Source organism: Leucoraja erinacea, chromosome 11 (genome assembly GCF_028641065.1).
Source record: "Leucoraja erinacea ecotype New England chromosome 11, Leri_hhj_1, whole genome shotgun sequence".
Classification (NCBI taxonomy): domain Eukaryota; kingdom Metazoa; phylum Chordata; class Chondrichthyes; order Rajiformes; family Rajidae; genus Leucoraja; species Leucoraja erinaceus.
The window spans coordinates 34,499,284-34,519,189 of NC_073387.1; the positions used below are offsets into that span (position 1 = coordinate 34,499,284).

General features: G+C 41.1%; 1 protein-coding gene across 2 annotated transcripts in view; it reads left to right on the plus strand.

The window, feature by feature from the left end:
* Positions 1–19,906, plus strand: part of sh3pxd2b (SH3 and PX domains 2B) — a 224,228-nt gene that overhangs the window by 56,932 nt on the left and 147,390 nt on the right. For both annotated transcript variants that reach the window (XM_055643008.1, XM_055643009.1), the window contains exon 3: positions 249–324. In XM_055643008.1, the coding sequence (XP_055498983.1) occupies positions 249–324 (76 nt within the window). The remainder of the gene's footprint in view (positions 1–248; positions 325–19,906) is intronic.

The window sequence follows — 19,906 nt, forward strand, 5'->3', positions numbered from 1 at the left end:
GACGTGGTATTAGTGTGAAAAATATTTCTGCTGTAGGCAGTAAGGGAAATATATTAATAATGAGATCTATTGGAAGGTCTTGTTTGAACAGCAAATGAGTTAAACAGCATATCTGGTCAAAATGCATTTCACACTAAGTAATGCTGTATTCACATAAAGCTTCCTGTCTAAATTTATTTTTAAGTAAATAGATTTACCATTTTCTTTTTGCATGTACTTTTTCTCATTCTGCATATTGTGTTGTGCAGATGCAGCTGTTGGATACATTCCCAGTGGAGGGAGGCCAGAAGGATCCCAAGCAGCGTTATATTCCTTTCCTGCCAGGTAAAGTAACACTGCTGTCTATTTTCTCCACCCTATCATCTTTCTCCCATAAATTCTGTTCTTTAGGCCCTAAAGGTGGTACTGCCAGATGTCTATCTGCAATAGTCAGACTATAATGCACAAGTGCACAATGGATTTTGGTTGTAAAATGTTACAATTATCTTTAAGGCATCAGTACTATGATTGCATGTCTCAAAAAACAAGACTGCTCTTTCAGATAATGCTTCTGGGGTTAAATGTACTGGGTGTGTGATCCACATAAAACAGCAATATTGCAGATTGGAAAAGCACAATTTTAGCTCTGCTTGATGTATTGCATTGGTAGTGGAAGATATGTTTTTAGCCATTGTTCCCATTCAAAATCCAGTGCTACAGTTGCGTATGACTGGATGTGCTCATAAATAGTTTAATTAATGTGCTCATAAATAGCTTGTATATCCTGGATACATAGAGTACTTGCAATGTTTGTGCATACACAGATGAGTCGTCACTAATACAAGCCAGGGGGCGAAAGATGGTACATGTGTTTCAGAAGCAAATTGTGATAAATACTAAATTATGCATTCATATCAAAAAGTGTTAGACTTTAAGCAGCATAAAGAGGCACCTCAGGCAAATTTGGTCAGCATTTCCCATTGCTGGAATAGGTTAGCTTGAAGCTGGAAAAAAAGCTTTTGTTTTCATTTGGTTAACAGTATATAGGGCGGCATGGTGGTGCAGCGGTAGAGTTGCTGCCTTAGAGCAGCAGAGACTCTGGTTCAATCCTGAATACGGGTGCTGTCTGTAAAGAGTTTGTACATTCCTTCAGTGATCACGTGGGTTTTCTCCGGGTGCTCCAGTTTACTCCCACGGTCCAAAGACGTACAGGTTTGTAGGTTAATTGGCTTTCGTAAAATTGTAAATTGTTCCTAGTGTGTAGGGTAGTGCTAGTCTATAGGGATTGTTGGTTGGCATGGACTAGGTGGGCCGAAGGGCCAGTTTCAGCGCTTTATCTCTAAACTAAACAGTATAGCCTGTGGGTGGGAACATGGTGACAAAGTCAATTCAGCAAAGTTTGGTGACCAGGTGGGGGTTTTATTATATAATAAGGATTGATTTATAATCCAGCACACAATAACTTACCTAAATCGGTTGATTGTTGAGTTCAGTAAAAATATCATCATCATTAGTGATATAAACACCATCTTGGTAAGCAGTTTCTTTCAGATTCAACTGATTAAAAAAAAATAATAATCTAAGATGCCATAAAATATAATTGTGGTTAGTAAATGGACAGTGCAACAGTTCTGTAGTTGAAGGACTAGTGAGCACCGAAGTCTGCTATAATATTGGACAAAATGGATAAAGAGGAACTCTAGCTATTTGATTATATGACCGTTGATATCTGAGCAGCGGTTGACATCATGTGTGATGTGATGGGACTGGAACTGATTAGAACCAGGGGAAAGATACGGTAATATTTTTTATTTAAAAGTTCAGCTTTCAAACTCCTATTTCCAGCAACTTAATACTTTATTCTTTTCCAATTTCAGCTCTCTGCCAACTTGATTTATTATTTTAGAATTGTAATCTCAGTTTTCTCAATCTGCAGTTCGTCTTGCTTTCTTTGCCCATTAGAATGAGGGGATGGTTGATATTTTGCAGTTCCAATAGCACCATTGCTCAGCAGACTGAATGCATGAGCTTTGTTAGACCTTCAGTTCCAGCCAAATATCTGATCCTAAGATTTGTTCTGACCTTAGTTTGAAAGGGCACCTCGCTGAAAGAAGCAGCATAGTCACAGATTCTTGCTGCTGAGAGCTGCACTTTTTCATTTGAATATTGTAAATTTTACAGTTAAAGTAACAATGCTTTATATAGAGACTAGCTTACAGTACCAGCAAGTATAAAGCTTAATACTGTTTTTCATTGTCCTTTTAGTTATCTGATTGGTTGTCATGTACAAAATTCCAACTGTGTACAAATGTTTGACAATTGATTTTGCAGTGTCTGGAGTTGTTATTCCCTTGTGCTTATTGTGTCTGGATCTCAGCATCATATTTCCCATTTTCTGACAAAAGTAAAGTATAATTGAAAGTAGCATTTAAATTGGCAAATATAGCTTCTGATAGTTGTGTATTCTTTGTATCAGTTATCGCATCATGTTTCGCGAGCATTGGTTTTAATATTTACTGAGTTTATCCATATTATTAAAGAAGCTGCAAAATGTATACAGGGAAGATCAAGAGTGTTTTATTGTCATATGTACCGGAATGGAACAATGAAATTCTTACTTGCAGCAATAGTACAACAGGTTTGTAAACACAGTTCTTAACAGATAATATAAAGAACGAACAGAAGAAAATACAGTTCAATAAATTAAAAAAAACCCAATATAGCGCTAAAACAAGACAACGCCTAAAGTCCCTAGTGAAATTGTGTCAGTTTGTAGTTCGATGCTGTTGGTATTTATAGTGTTCCATAGCGTGATGATTGGTTGTATGAATATGCACATTAAGATGGTGCTATAAATTGTAACTACACTGCTTCTTTGCAAACATGCCATTCCAGAAACTTCAATGCAGCTATAAGAAACACAAACAGCAGCTGAGTTTGATCTCATGACAATGTAGTTTCCATTGAGAATTGGGTAGGCAGTGTGTGGGGTTGTTCTTGAGTAACACAGGAACACAGTGGCTAATTCCATTGATAATGGGTGTGGGCCTGAATTGGAATGATGGGTTGGAGATGGGAGAAGATGCTGCAGCCAGGCCTCTCCAAGTGATGACCATGTAACATGGAAGCAATGCTGACCACCAGGGACGGCATCCAAGTGATTGACTCATACTCCCCTAATGAAAAGGTCCTTTATCTTTGTATGCCTCGTTGTCAGCTTCCCCTAGCTAACAATAATCTATTCTACATTTTCCTTGAGCTTCATCCCCTTTGATCTCTCGTTTCACACCTTACCCTTCCATAATCTCTGTCTCCCACTCCCTTGACTCTGTCTAGGCTCTCTCCCCGAAACATCACCCATTCCTTCTATCCAGGGATACTACCTGTCCTGCTGAGTTGCTCCAGCATTTTGTGACATCACAAATTTTCTGCCTTTTCCCTAACTTTCACCACTCCTTTCACTTATTATTCCTGAGCATGCTGTCCTACACAGTTAAAAGGTGCCGAGCTCGTAAGAAGTTCCATTCGTGTTTCCAATTCATTCATGGCCTATGCTCTATTCTATTATCCTATTCAACATTAGCTGTAATACTCGCTCATTTATTTGCTTTTCATTTCACAAACATTCCCAAAATTGCTCTGCCATTGATGACCCTATGCTGTGGAATTCCCTTTACTATCTCTGTGCCTCCATATTGTGGAAGCTCCATAAAACCTAATATTTTTACGTAGGTTTTAGTTAAATGTCCAAATATGTGTGATAAGTCTTGCTTGTTAATGGTGCCATGGGGCTCTCTGTGCTAGATAGGTCTCAATCTATTATTGATTACCATTGGTTACAGGTAGTACATTGGGTTAATAAAGCTGTGTTACTAGATTTAATCGAGACAGAAGAAACTGCAGATGCTGGAGGAACTCAGTGGGGCAGGCAGTATCTGTGGGAGGGATGGATCCATATGTTGTGGTCCCATTTTTTTAGTCTGATAGAGGTGATGGTGAGAGGTGGGGTCAAGTAAAGCCTTTTTTTTTTTAAACAACATATTTTTAAAGCTAAAGACTGAACCTTTCTCAATAAAAGTCTCTTAATAGTTTGAGGAAGATAACAGGAAGGATGATTTTCTGCTATTCCTTTGTTACTGTCTTACATTGTTATCTCAGTGTTTAAAAACAAAGCATTATGTTATCCTTTGGATGAACTATCAGATAATGAGTTATCTACAAGAGGGTCCTGGTATGTCTTCCCTGCTGTTTGCGCAATTTATCCCATTTAGTTTAAGGAAGGATTGTAAATTCCTTCCCTCTCACCACGTACTCTGGTTCTTGTCTGTAACTGAGCCACACACACACACACACACATACAAAAAACAAAATTTAAGCATTTTATCCTGTCTGTGGAGTCTGCTGGTCGAATAAGATATGTCCTGTCAGATCAATGCAAGACTAGCTTGAGTCTGTACGTTACATTTCTCAATTCTTGCAGCATCATTTGTGGTCAAAAACCAAGCAGGAACTGACATGTCTTTTTCAATCATGTCACTGTTCCCCATTGACATGTGATAAATTGGTAAATCATGAATATTGCACAAGCCATGGCAAAAACAAGATTTTCTGATCTCTTCCCAGTGATGTTATACAGTTTAGAAGCAAGGAACTGGTTCACAAAAAAGAACACAAAGTGCTGGAGTATCACTCAAAGTGCTGGTTCTTTATAACCGGGTTACATTTCCAGGCGTATCCTCCAATTGTGGCGACGCAAGCTGACATTCCTTGTGCCACGTGATTATTGGTGGCATTAGAGCTCAATCTGCTCCTTGTCAGATAAAGATGTGAGTGTACTTTCCATCAGATGCCATTGGAACTTGATTAGGATCAGCAATACTACTCACAATTTCTTTCTCTGCCTACCTCCCTCCTTAACCCAAGTGTTCTGAAGTTTAACTGCATCTCACCAGTTTTTGTGACATGGCACTTCAGTGTTATGTTAAAGAAGAATGCTTTTAGAAGACTCAATGTAGCGCAACCTTTGCTTATTTGATCTTCCTCTTTTCCAGATTTATTTGATTTTAGGAAGGGGCTGATTGGTTAGACTCTTGAGTGTCTTCTACCATTCAATGAGACATCAGCTAATCAATCCCTTCAGTCCAGCTTGTTCCCTCTATTTACTTTGTTTGGTATTTGCTTTTGCCAGACTTGGAGTTATAAAGTTAACAAGTAATTTAGTATCCGTTGACATTTGTGGGCAAGAGTTCTAAATTTCTAAATTTCTAACGTCCTCCCCATATTGAAATATTTCCTAGCTTCACTGATTCCTAAGAGGAATAGTCTTTTTACCCCTATAATTAGTTCGCTGCAGTACCATTTTAAGAACCTGAATTCCAGGGAATGCAATCATAGTCTATGGATGTGATGAGCTACACTGCTGAGAACTATATTCTGCACTCTATATCTTCCCCTTTGCTCTACCTATTGTACTTGAGTTTGGCTTGTTTGTATTTATGGATAGTGTTACCTGATCTAATTGTCATTTCCCTGCACCGTGGTACACAGTGACAATAATAAACCTAAACCTAGTTTGTATAATTTCTTCTTTTACACATGGAGTTCAGTAGTCATTCTGGTAAATTCTCCATGCCCAAGATATCTTTCCTGAGGTGAAGTAGGGTCTATGCAAAGTTTTGTGTAGTTAAAGCAGTACTTGTATTCCCCAGAATTCCCTTGAAGATAAAGACCAATATTTTATTTGCCTATGTGATTACCTTTTGTATTTATCTATGGAGTTTTATTGATCTATATTGTAAGATCCCTCTTTTCTTTAACTTTAATTGTTTTTAAGTTTTCACTATTTATTAAGTTCTCTTTCTTGAGATTAGTGAAGGATATCCTTATTCTTGTTGATAATGAAATCAACAGTTACTTAATTTACTTAACTTGTTGAAGGTAGACAAAAATGCTGGAGAAACTCAGCGGGTGAGGCATCACCTAATTTGTTGATGCCAGTTTGCAAATTAATGCCTCTATTTGAACTGGTTACTGTGTCTTCTCCTTTATCATTGACAAAGTTGGCGATCTGACTTCACCTAAATCATTTAAAACGTAATGAGTAATTGCATTTGTTACACAGATTCTTGTGGGATAAGGGATGTTAGATCTTCCCTGTTTCAGTGTATATCTGTTATCTATACTCTTTGAATCCTGTTGCTTGACATTTCCTAGTGGGTTCAATCATTTTGTTTCTTCACCTGATTCCATTTAAACTATTAGGCTATTCTGAGGAAAGTTATCAAATGCCTTCTCAGGTCCATATTGACAATGCTCTACACAATAAAATCAGCAATTTATCCTGGACCAGCCACATCAAAGCTGTGGTCAAGTAACATGGCTCTCACATAGATACATAGAAAATAGGTGCAGGAGTAGGCCATTCGGCCCTTCGAGCCTGCACCGCCATTCAATATGATCATGGCTGATCATCCAACTCAGTATCCCGTACCTGCCTTCTCTCCATACTCCCTGATCCCTTTAGCCACAAGAGCCACATCTAACTCCCTCTTAAATATAGCCAATGAACTGGCCTCAACTACCTTCTGTGGCAGAAAGTTCCAGAGATTCACCACTCTCTGTGTGAAAAATGTTTTTCTCATCTCGGTCCTAAAAGATTTCCCCTCTATCCTTAAGCTGTGACCCCTTGTCCTGGACTTCCCCAACATCGGGAACAATCTTCCTGCATCTAGCCTGTCCAACCCCTTAAGAATTTTGTAAGTTTCTATAAGATCCCCCCTCAATCTCCTAAATTCTAGCGAGTACAAGCCGAGTCTATCCAGTCTTTCTTCATATGAAAGTCCTGACATCCCAGGAATCAGTCTGTTGAACATTCTCTGCACTCCCTCTATGGCAATAATGTCCTTCCTCAGATTTGGAGACCAAAACTGTACGCAATACTCCAGGTGTGGTCCCACCAAGACCCTGTACAACTGCAGTTGAACCTCCCTGCTCCTATACTCAAATCCTTTTGCTATGAATGCTAAGATACCATTCGCTTTCTTCACTGCTTGCTGCACCTGCATGCCTACTTTCAATGGTACACAAAAATGCTGGAGAAACTCAGCGAGTGCAGCAGCATCTATGGAGCGAAGGAAATAGGCGACGTTTCGGGCCGAAACCCTTCTTCAGACTGTAGAAGGGTTTCGGCCCAAAACGTCGCCTATTTCCATCGCTCCATAGATGCTGCTGCACCCGCTGAGTTCCTCCAGCATTTTTGTGTACCTTCGATCTTCCAGCATCTGCAGTTCCTTCTTGAACACTTTGCCTACTTTCAATGACTGGTGTACCATGACACCCAGGTCTCGTTGCATCTCCCCTTTTCCTAATCGGCCACCATTTAGATAATAGTCTACTTTCCTGTTTTTGCCACCAAAGTGGATAACCTCACATTTATCCGCATTATACTGCATCTGCTATGCATTTGCCCACTCACCCAGCCTATCCAAGTCACCCTGCAGCCTCCTAGCATCCTCCTCACACTACCACTGCCCCCCAGCTTAGTGTCATCCGCAAACTTGGAGATGTTGCATTCAATTCCCTCGTCCAAATCATTAATATATATTGTAAATAGCTGGGGTCCCAGCACTGAGCCTTGCGGTACCCCACTAGTCACTGCCTGCCATTCTGAAAAGGACCCGTTTACTCCTACTCTTTGCTTCCTGTTTGCCAGCCAGTTCTCTATCCCCATCAATACTGAACCCCCAATACCGTGTGCTTTAAGTTTGTATACTAATCTCGTATGTGGGACCTTGTCGAAAGCCTTCTGAAAGTCCAGATATAACACATCCACTGGTTCTCCCCTATCCACTCTACTAGTTACACCCTCGAAAAATTCTATAAGATTCGTCAGACATGATTTACCTTTCGTAAATCCATGCTGACTTTGTCCAATGATTTCACCACTTTTCAAATGTGCTGCTATCCCATCTTTAATAATTGACTCTAGCAGTTTCCCCACTACTGACGTTAGACTAACTGGTCTGTAATTCCCCATTTTCTCCCTCCCTCCCTCCCTTTTTAAAAAGTGGGGTTACGTTTGCTACCCTCCAATCCTCAGGAACTACTCCAGAATCTAAAGAGTTTTGAAAAATTATCACTAATGCATCCACTATCTCTGGAGCTACTTCCTTAAGTACTCTGGGATGCAGCCTATCTGGCACTGGGGATTTATCGGCCTTTAATCCATTCAATTTACCTAACACCACCTCCCGGTTAACCTGGATTTCACTCAGTTCCTCCAGCTGTTTTGACCCCCGATCCCCTGCTATTTCCGGCAGATTATTTATGTCTTCCTTAGTGAAGACAGAACCAAAGTAGTTATTCAATTGGTCTGCCATGTTGTTGTTCCCCATGATCAATTCACCTGTTTCTGACTGCAAGGGACCTACATTTGCTTTAACTAATCTCTTTCTCTTCACATATCTATAAAAAACCTTTGCAGTCAGTTTTAATGTTCCCTGCCAGTTTTCTTTCATAATCTGTTTTCCCTTTCCTAATTAAGCCCTTGTCCTCCTCTGCTGGCTAATTTGTAAGCTTCATCTTTTGTTTTGATACTATCCCTGATTTCCCTTGTTATCCACGGATGTACTACCTTCCCTGATTTAATCTTTTGCCCAACTGGGATGACCAATTTTTGTAGTTCATCCATGCAGTCTTTAAATGCCTTCCATTGCATATCCACCGTCAACCCTTTAAGAATTAATCGCCAGTCAATCTTGGCCAATTCACGTCTCATTCCCTCAATGTTACCTTTCTTTAAGTTCAGAACCATTGTTTCTGAATTAACCATGTCACTCTCCATCCTAATGAAGAACTCAACCATATTATGGTCACTCTTGCCCAAGGGGCCACGCACAACAAGACTGCTAACTCACCCTTCCTCATTACTCAATACCCAGTCTAGAATAGCCTGCTCTCTCGTTGGTTCCTCTACATGTTGGTTTAAAAAACTATCCCGCATACATTCCAAGAAATCCTCTTCCTCAGCACCCCAGCCAATTTGATTCATCCAATCTATATGTAGATTTAAGTCGCCCATTATAACTGTTTTACCTTTGTTGCACGCATTTCAAATTTCCTGTTTGATGCCATCCCCAACTTCACTACTACTGTTAGGTGGCCTGTACACAACACCCACTAGTGTTGTTCCTTGTTCAATCCTTGTTCAATACGTACCAGGGCCCCATCCCCGACCTCTACCTCTGTTACATTGACGACTGCTTTGGGGCCACCTCCTGCACCCACACACAACTGACTGACTTCATCCACTTCACCACCAACTTCCATCCGGCACTCAACTGCACCTGGACTATTTCCGACACTTCCCTACCATTCCTTGACCTCACCATCTCCATCGCAGGTGATAAACTCCAGACCGACATCCACTACAAACCCACTGACTCCCATGGCTAACTGGACTACACTTCTTCCCACCCAGCCTGTAAGGACTGCATCCCCTACTCCCAATTCCTCCGCCTACGCCGAATCTGCTCACAGGATGAGGCCTTCCACACCAGGACATCTGAAATATCCTCATTCTTCAGGGAACGGGGATTCCCCTCCTCCACCATAGCTGAGGCTCGCACCAGGGTCTCTTCCATACGCTGCAACACTGTTCTCTCTCTCTCCATCCCTGCACTCGCAACAAGGGCAGAGTCCCCCTAGTCCTCACCTTTCACCCCACCAGCCGTCACATACAGCAAATAATCCTACATCATTTTCACCACCTCCAACGTGACCCCACTACTTGCCACATCTTCCCATCTCCCCCAATGTCTGCCTTCCGCAAAGACCGCTCCCTCCGCAACTCCCTTGTCAATTCTTCCCTCCCCCCCCTCCCCGGGCACTTTCCGTTGCAACCGCAAGAAATGCAACACCTGTTCCTTTACCTCCCCCCTCGACTCCATTCAAGGACCCAAGCAGTCGTTCCAGGAGCGACAGAGGTTCACCTGTATCTCCTCCAACCTCAACTACTGCATCCGTCAGCTGATCCACATCGGTGAGACTAAGCGGAGGTTGGTAGATCATTTCACCGAACACCTCCGCTCGGTCCGCAAGAACCTACCTGACCTCCCGGTGGCTCAGCACTTCAACTCCCCCTCCCATTCCCAATCCGACCTCTCTGTCCTGGGTCTCCTCCATTGCCAGAGTGAGCAACACCGGAAATTGGAGGAACAGCACCTCATATTCCGCTTGGGGAGCCTGCATCCGGCGGGCATGAACATTGAATTCTCCCAATTTTGTTAGCCCTTGCTGTCTCCTCACCTTCCTTAGCCCTCGAGCTGTCTCCTCCCATCCCCCAGCCCTCGGGCTCCTCCTCCTCCCTTTTCCTTCCTTCACCCCGCCACCCCCTATCAGTCTGAAGAAGGGTTTCGGCCCGAAACGTTACCTATTTCCTTCGCTCCATAGATGCTGCTGCACCCGCTGAGTTTCTCCAGCATTTTTTTGTGTACCTTCGATTTTCCAGCATCTGCAGATCCTTCTTGAACACCCACTAGTGTTTTCTGCCCCTTAGTGTTTCGCAGCTCTACCCATATCGATTCCACATCCTCCAAGCTAATGTCCTTCCTTTCCATTGCGTTAATCTCCTCTCTAACCAGCAATGCTATCCCACCTCCTTTTCCTTTCTGTCTATTCCTCCTGAATATTGAATACCCTGGATGTTCAGCTCCCAGCCTTGGTCACTCTGGAGCCATGTCTCCGTGATCCCAACTATATCATAATCATTAATAGCCATCTGCCCATTCAACTCATCTACCATATTACGTATGCTCCTTGCTTTTTTTCTCAGCAGCTTTTTAGGTTGCCAAATGACAGTTTAGGTGGTCATTTAAGACGGGTTGCCTGACGCGTGTAATAATCTGCTTGGACGAAGTGCGTAGTTACCAGTCGGAATTATGCTCAATGAAGCATTCACATTTTATTTCTGCTTCAAATAAAGTCACAAACTAAACGTATTCACCAATCAAGACATGCCTTATACAACAATGACATGCAGCAAAATTATAATACACTATGTACAATATCTCAACTCTTTTTACACGTTGCAATGAATGCAATTTCTATTATTCCTTTCCACTTCCAAACAAATGTGGTTGGATTAATCAGCGTATAATCAACCTTGGTGAGACCAAGCGCAGTCTTGGCGATCGCTTTGCACAACACCTCCACTCAGTCCGCAATAACCAACCTCATCTCCTGGTTGCTCAGCACGTCAACTCACTTGTCGCTTTACCTCCCCCCTTGAATCCATTCAAGACCCCAAGCAGTCTTTCCAGATGTGGCAGAGATTCACCTGCACCTCCTCCAACCTCATCTATTGCATCTGCTGCTCTACATCGGTGAGACCAAGCGTAGGCTTGGCGAACGCTTCGCCCAACACCTCCGCCTGTATGTTTCTTTCATTGACCTCACCATTGACCTGACCTCGTCAGCAGAGATGGCCTATTTAAGGCTCCGCCAAAGATCGGCTGCCCACCGAAACTGCAGATCATGATAGAATCCTCTCACATCAACACGAAGAGGACAGTGCAGTTCAATGGCAGCTTCTTGGAGCCCTTCGACATCCGCAGTGGCATCAAACAAGGCTGCGTCCTCGCTCCCACACTCTTTGGGATTTTCTTCACTCTGCTCCTAAAACATGCCTTCGGCACTGCAACAGAGGGGATCTACCTGCGTACTAGATCAGATGGCAGGCTCTTCAATCTCACGTGCCTCGGGGCAAGGACAAAAGTATGTGAAGCTCTCATCAGAGACATGTTGTTTGCCGACGCTGCTGCAGTTGTGTACCACACCCAACAGGAATTACAGTCACTGATGGACCGCTTCTATCGAGCATGCAAGGACTTCGGGCTGACCATCAGCCTGAAGAAGATGAACATCTTGGGGCAGGATACAGAGGCGCCGCCTGTCATCACCATCGACGACTACGAACTTGACGTCGTCCATCAGTTCATGTACCTCGGCTCCACCATCACCGACAACCTCTCCTTGGACACAGATTAATAAGAGGATCTGAAAGGCAGCTACAACTTTTGCTCACCTCACAACTCGAGTGTGGACCAACCCAAAGCTGACAGTGAAGACAAAGATAGCAGTCTACAACGCCTGTGTCATTAGCACGCGGCTATACAGCAGTGAGACATGGACTACATATGCCAGGCAGGAGAAAAGACTCAACACCTTCCACCTGAGAAGCATTCCCCGTATGTCGGGGGCATATCCTGGCAATACCGTGTCCAGCGCCGAGTTCCTGTCTCGCGCTGGCCTTCCCAGTATGTACACTCTACTCAGGCAGCGCAGATTTCGGTGGCTGGGCCATGTCCACCACATGGAGGATGGCCGTATTCCAAAAGACATCCTCTATGGACAGCTAACATCTGGGACGAGAACCATCGGCCGCCCCCAGCTACGTTACAAGGATGTCTGCAAGAGAGATATGAAGGCGCTCGACATCGATGTGGAGTCCTGGGAGAGCCTTGCAGCTGACCGCACAAGGTGGAGAGGTACCCTGAACCAACATCTCAAAACGGGGGAAGAGAAACTGTTGAACGCAGCGGCAGACAAGAGGGACACGCAGAAAGGAGCACAGTAACTTCAACAGATCAGAGACCACACACAAATGTGACCTTTGCCACAGAGACTGTCAGTCCCGCGTTGGTCCCTTCAGCCACAAACGACGCTGCTCCAGCCGAGTTTGAAGCAAGCAGCTAACAACTGGGGTGCATCACCCATGGTCAGTCTTGACCGAGGAGGGCCTACGGTTATTCAAATCTAAGTAGATTGCTCTGTTCCATTGGGCACTTTTTTGTTGCAAGTATTTCTCTACTTTGTAAAGCATTTTGAATAACCATGGAGTGAAAATCTGGAAATAATTGAGATATATAGGACAAAGGGTGTGTTTTTTTTTCACATTTTCTAAGATGTCAGCTGCATTTATTTTAAAATTGTCAACGCTCAGTGAGAACATTTTTTCCAGATGATTTTTGGTGCAATGTGTTGCATTATCTTCAGGGATTTAAGTTGCTTTAATAAATCAGCCACAACCAATGCTTCAGAATATTTTATATTTGCAGATTAAGTTGGGTTCACATAAGCAGATTTTAAAAATTGTGGCTCCAGCCAACCTTGGCAAAGTGATAGCATTGTTGCTCCAGAGACAGAAAAAAATCATAGTTCAAGACCCAGTCCTTGTCTGACATTTCAGTGCTTTACTTGGGGTACACTGCACTGTTGGAGGTTTAAGAAATAAAGTGCTGGAGGAACTTGGTGGGTCAGGCAGCATCTGCACCGTGAGGGGCAAATAACCTTTCCAGTTGGGACCCTCTCAGTCTGAAAGATCCATTCCCTCTGCAGATACTGCCAAATGCACTGAGCTTCTCCTGCACTTTATTTTATTTTCGCTCTGGATTCCAGCACTTGCAGTTTCTTATGTCTCCACTGTTTGAAGTGAAGGATTTCAGAACAATCTAAAACCTATAACTTTCTGCTCCTTTGGGTAGGAATAAAAATAAATCCCATGATCAAATGTGAAGATGGGCAAATAAATTCCTATGCTATTTTTTTTGGCAATATCTTTCCTTTAACCAAACACCTTTTTGTAACAAGAAGGGTGCTGACCCGAAACATCACCCGTCCCTTTTCCTCCCCAGATGGTGCCTGACCCACTGACTTTCTCCAGCACTGTGTCTATCTTAAATGGATTTGTTTATTTGTCTTATAGCAGTTTGGTGATGTTTCTGACTACAGCATCTCCCTTCATAATGAGCGTGAGCAGTATGGTGAGCAGTTTTGAGCCCCATGTCCAAGGAAGGATGTGCTAGTGTTGGAGAGGGGTCTAGAGGAGGTTTACCAGAATGATACTAGGAATGATTGGGCTAACATATGATGAGCATTTGAAGACACTGGGTCTGTACACGTGGTTTAGAAGAATGAGGGGGGACCTCATTGAAACTTACCGAATAGTGAAAGACCTGGATTGGGTGAATGTGGTGAGGATTTTTCCACTAGTGGGAGAGTCTAGGACTGGAGGCCTTAGCCTCAGAAGAAAAGGACATACCTTTAGAAAGGAGATGAGGAGGAATTTTATGTCAGAGGTTGGTGAATATTTGGAATTCATTGCCACAGACAGCTGTGGAGACCAAGTCATTAGATATTTTTAAGGCGGAGATTGATAGATTCTTGATTAGTAAGGGGTGTATCCTGGGCAGTATCCAGAGAGAGAAAGCTTTTCTGATTTTTGTCATTAGACCACCTGAAATAATCTGGGAAGCATGCACATCTGATCTCAATTTTTTTCATATTTGTTTAAAGAAGGTCGCATTGCCAAAACTTTGCATGCCTGTGAATCATGTTGAGGATGAGCCCTACACAGTGATTCACTGACCTATCTAACAGTTTGCATTATAGACTTTGAAACAGTCATTGCTCAAAGCTGTGCTGGACAGCTGAACAGGGTAGGATTTGGTGGTCCTTGAAATGAGGTAATGCATTCACTTAGTGTGCAAAGTCAGTGGAGATCCTGTTATTTCAACAGCACTGAGGAAAATAGATTATAACCAACATTTTCTGAGCACCAATTATTTTCTTTAAATCAACATCATTACTTCTCAGTGCCCAATGTTTCCTGTTTTTCAGGTTGCACAGTAACCCAATTATATAGCAGTGTGGGAATTAACCAAGTTTATATTGAGATGCTTCATGTCCAGCTTTGGTTTCATTTTTTTTCAGCATTTGTGATTCTTTTCTTAATATGCTGAAACAAATGTAATTGCTTATGCACTGTTCTTTAATGAAATGTATAAAGGACTGGAAATTTGAAGTTCAAAACATGTTTAAATGGCTCTGCAGGGAGGAACCCGCAGGAGTTTATTCTGGTGTCATAAACATGCAATTTCCCTCTGTCCACTTTGTGCTAGGACTCGGATGATCAGGGTGGCGTTTTTACTTGTGTACCTGCAATAGATGCAAACAATTTCAAGAGTCACATGGAGGGGAGGGGGGAGCTACATCCACAACTCTCTGTAATTTCTTGTGATCTTGAGCAGAGCTGTTGTCAAACAAAGCTGTTTCTGGTACATGTACTCTTTCTGGTACATCTGTAGAATTTGTTAAGTGCCATTGGAGTAATTCCTTGTACTTTGTCTCTTTATTGTTCAAGATCCAGCCCTCCAGCGAGGTGTCATCTGCAAACTTGTAAATAGAATTGGTGCAGAATTTTCCTGCATTGTTATGAGTGCAACCAATTGTGGTTTATGGGTCAGGAAGTTGAGGATCCAGTTGCAGAGGGGTATGCTGACTCCTAGGTCTAGGAGCTTGGAGATGTTGGAGGTAAAGATGTGATCTATAAATGGGGTTCTGATGTACCTGTCCTTATTACCCAGATATTCCAATGTTAGGGCCAGGGAGATGGCATCTGCCATGATCCTGTGGCAGTGATGCGTAAACTACAGTGGATCAAGGCTGTCTGGGTTCCTGAAGTTAAAGTGCGCCAAGAACAGCAAGGTCCGGCATGATTGTGGATATCAGAGCCACTGGACAGTAATCCAATTGAATAATTGGACACCAGGGGGGGCTGTCTAGGATGCTTGGGGATGATCAGTGAAAGTGATTTGGGAAAATCCCAGGATGGCACCAGAAATGTAATGGAAGAACAGTGAGAGGAAGTTACTGGAGAAATAAAAAAACTGTGAAATTATGCCTCAAGGACGTGATTTCAACGCAAGATAAAGTTTGGGGACCTCAGCACACCTGAGCAAAACTTGTAGAAACTGTAGAAAGTCCTACCTGTGAGAAAGTGTATATTCACAATCAATCTTTTAACACCAATTCTTTGCCCAGACATATATCTTGCACTTTATGCCGGTGATCAGTCATTAGACCATGACAAAAAAAAAAGAAGCACAAAAGTGGTTCAGACCCTCGTATGTTCTGTCATCAATAGGGTCATGGCTGAACTTTTACTTCAGCCATAGTTTACTGCATTGTCTCCACATTTCTTGATTATCTTACCATTCAAAATCCAATCGATTTCCTGCTCAACATCTGGGATTCCACAGCTTTTTCTTTTGTACTTTCCCAAAGAAACTGTATCCTGCAATTGAAGATGCTACTTCTCCTCTCGATCCTTGAATACCCTTATCTGGAATCTGTGCCCCCTCCTCATTCTTCACATTGCAATTAAGCAACAGCTCAACTTGTATCCACCCTGCCAAGCCCTGTAAGAATGTTGTATTTTTTCAGCTTTTTGCTATTCTGATCTCAAGAGAGTCAAGATCCAGCCTGGTTAATCTCTCCTCTTGCAATAAATCTGTTAATTCCCAGATTCAACCTGGTGAATCCTCATTGTGCTCAGTTAGAAATACTTCCTTTCCCTAACTAAGGGCACTGAGGCACAATATTCCAGGTGGGATCTCATTAGGGCCATATATATTTGGGACAAGACATATGTGGTCATGTACTGAATTGTTTTTCCAATGAAGGTCATTAAACTGTTGACTTTCCTGCATCTACATTAACTTTCAGTGATTTGTGTACAAGAACAGTAAGGTCTTTCCAAATGCAATAGTATTCAGTCATTAATTGTTTAAAAACTGAACTGTATATCTTTTTCTCTCTACAGCAATGTATGATGTTACAGCTTTCCATCTGCAATGTTCTTGTACATTCACTTAATCTCCCTTTATTCTCTTGTAACTTTTCTGTATTCATCTTTACACAACACACTGCTGCCTTGCAGCATCAACAAGTTTAGTTATATTGGTCTTTATCCCTCATTCACATATAAATCATGAGTAGATGTGGGTCCTGCAGTAGCTCACTATTTGCATCCTCATCTCAAGAAATAACTCATTTATGCCAGTTTTTTGTATATCTAGAACTAATGAATCCTCAGTCCATACCAGTATATTATCATTGCCATGTGGTGCCTCACAGAAATCTAAGTGCAAACTGGTTTGCCCTTCTTTATTCTGCTAATTACAACCTTAAACTCAACAGATTTGCTCCACATAATTTTCTTTTCATAAATCCATGTTGATTCTGCCCAGCCCTATTATTATTTTCTAAGTACCCTATTACTGTTGCCTTAATAATAGGCTTCAGCATTTTTTCTGCAACTTATGTCAAGCTAACTGGAGATTGATAATGGCAGGTATATTACATATACTCCTTGCAGTTCACTTTGTAATACTTGTCCCTCTCTTGCTAGATAATGTGAAATGGCCAAGAGAAAAATTGGAACTGTAGAAGTAACAAAGCAGCTAAGATGTGTTGTTGTAAAACTGCGTTGTTGTCAGTGTAATGTCTTTTTGCATCGTGACGTGCCTGGCAGGACAGTCTATACAAATAGGAAAAGGAAACGTGCCAAAGAAGCTTCCAGCTTCTTGGAGTCTCCTCTGTGAGGGAGGCATTGCTTTTGGCTTGCAGGAAGCCCAGTACAACCTCAACTAAACTTTTCATTGTTTTCAGACAAAATGTGGCCTCACCCTAAATGCTTTTATACCGACAGAGGTGTTGCAAATCTAACCTTCAATGAGCCCAAAGGGCAGGTTACAAGTGATCATTAATGAAGCTTCAAATAATTGATGGTCCTTTTAAACGACACAGATGAGGGGCATTTCCTTGCCGTTCTGACCCGATTTTATATACGCTCTGTTAATTACATATTGGAGAAGAGATGTCAGTTGTGCATTGGAAAACAATTGAAATTACTCCTGTATGCTCTGTACACAATCACATGTGTGATTAATATCCTCATTGGGTATTATGTGCAATACAAGTTATCGCATTAATGCCGCATTTCAATCTTAAAATGGATAAAAAACAGTATCAATAAGATTGAACAAATGGGTCATCATTGATTAATTTCTCAGTTTGTATAATTGTATTATATTTGTGCAATATTATTATTATTATCATAACCCTTCCTATCCAATATAGTCCAAGACTCAATTTATCAAGAATGTATAGTACATTGTCGATTTTATTTTAACATAAAGTTTAATTACAGAAGTCCTGGTCTTGAATAGAATGTTTTGTGTTGTCAAAAAGATGAATAATTGGAAGAATACACAACCTGAGCCATTATGAGTACATCGGTTTAATTCATATGCACAGTGCTGATTGAGGTAAATTCATTATGAAGGTTTTGCATATCCAGAGAGCTGCTGCACAATTTATAAATTAACATTTATGGATGGTTTGCCGACCAATTTGTTTACATAATTTGCTCAATTTTTTTTATTTGTTCTTGTTTTTAAGTGTCTCACATATTTCCATAGTGAGGCCACCAGGAAATTTGGAAGAATTAAATTGGACACCACTTTTTGTTTAGCAAAAATGCAATGCACCAAATGAAAGTTAAAAATAATTATATATATATATATATATATATATACCCTTGAGTGCCTGAACACTGTATAGTGAAACAGAACTAGTTCTCTTGAGGAAATTCCCTACTGTGCTTTTACGTGGAAGGCAAAATTGATTTATTTGCAGACAATAAAATAAAATAATGGGAAGTGAGCAATACTGACCATCTCAGGACATCTCAAGGGCACGGGTCGTGTGTTATTAAATGCCATTTGAAGGAAGACAATTATTTCATAAAGCACACAACATTAATATGATAAAATAGAAGTAACTGGGAAAAGCCAGGAGAAAACTAGTGCACTGAAGCTTAAGCCATATAGCATGACATCAAATTATATGTTCTGATGGAAGGTCATTGACCTAAAGCACTAATTCCTTTCTATGCCTGACCTGCTGAGCATTTCTTGCAGTTTGTTTTCATTTCCAATTAACTACTTAGATCTGTATAATGGTCAGAATCACAGAATGGTTTGCGAATCATTATGTTAAAATGAAACTCCAATTATGCTGTTTATATCCTGCAGTATATTGGGGAGCGATCTATTAACCACGACTAGAACTGGAGAGTGCTGCATTAAATAATGATGACTAGGCACAATGCACTAATCTGCACAATGTGCTAATTGACGGCTAGCAAATAACTACCATGTATGCTTTCAAAGTGTGCAATTACATCATTAACACTGTCAATTACAATAAAATAGCTAAATGAAGGAGCAATTTTATAGTTTCTTAAAACATGGAAAGGAAACATTGCATTTGATATTGTTAAAATTGCGTGGCAGTAACAAAGGGATTGACAAAGCAATATGGTTTTGACATATAACTTGAATGTATTCAAAACTAATCAAATTGCATGCCATAAAATGACTGGAAGATTACACAGTTACCCCAAACTTATAGAATTTGATTGTATTAAATCGTTTTAGGCACATGTTATGGATCACAAAATATGGCAGTAATTCAAACCAAAACATTGTGTTGCCATGCAACAGTATTGCAGAGTTGATTGCTCTCCTGTTCTGCCATATTTGGTTCACTGCTCATTTGCTTCCTTTTGTTCTTTTTTTTTTTTTAATACTGTCGTATTTCATTTTTTTGGAGGACTTTAAATTACATTACCAGCTTTCACCATTCTGCAATTTTCCACATTGTATTTCATGCATATTTATTATCATTAGTACATTCTGTTTACCCTGTGAGCTTCATTTTGGACAAGACATTCCATTGTACCCTGGTATACATGACAATTAATTAATCTGAGTCTGATTTTATGCTTTGATTTTGTGTTCTTATCATTAAGATTTGTTTCAATGCTTCATAGGTATTGATCGTTAAATTATTTTGACATTTTGCTATAAAATGGAATTGGGTGTTGCTATAATGCAAAGATTTTATTGTTTGTGGTCGACATCTGGTTATTTATGTGTCATTCAGTTGCAGGCCAATTTCAATGAAAGTGTATGCCATCAGGTGTCTTAAAATAGCACCTAGTGCTTTTTCTTGAATTTTTGAT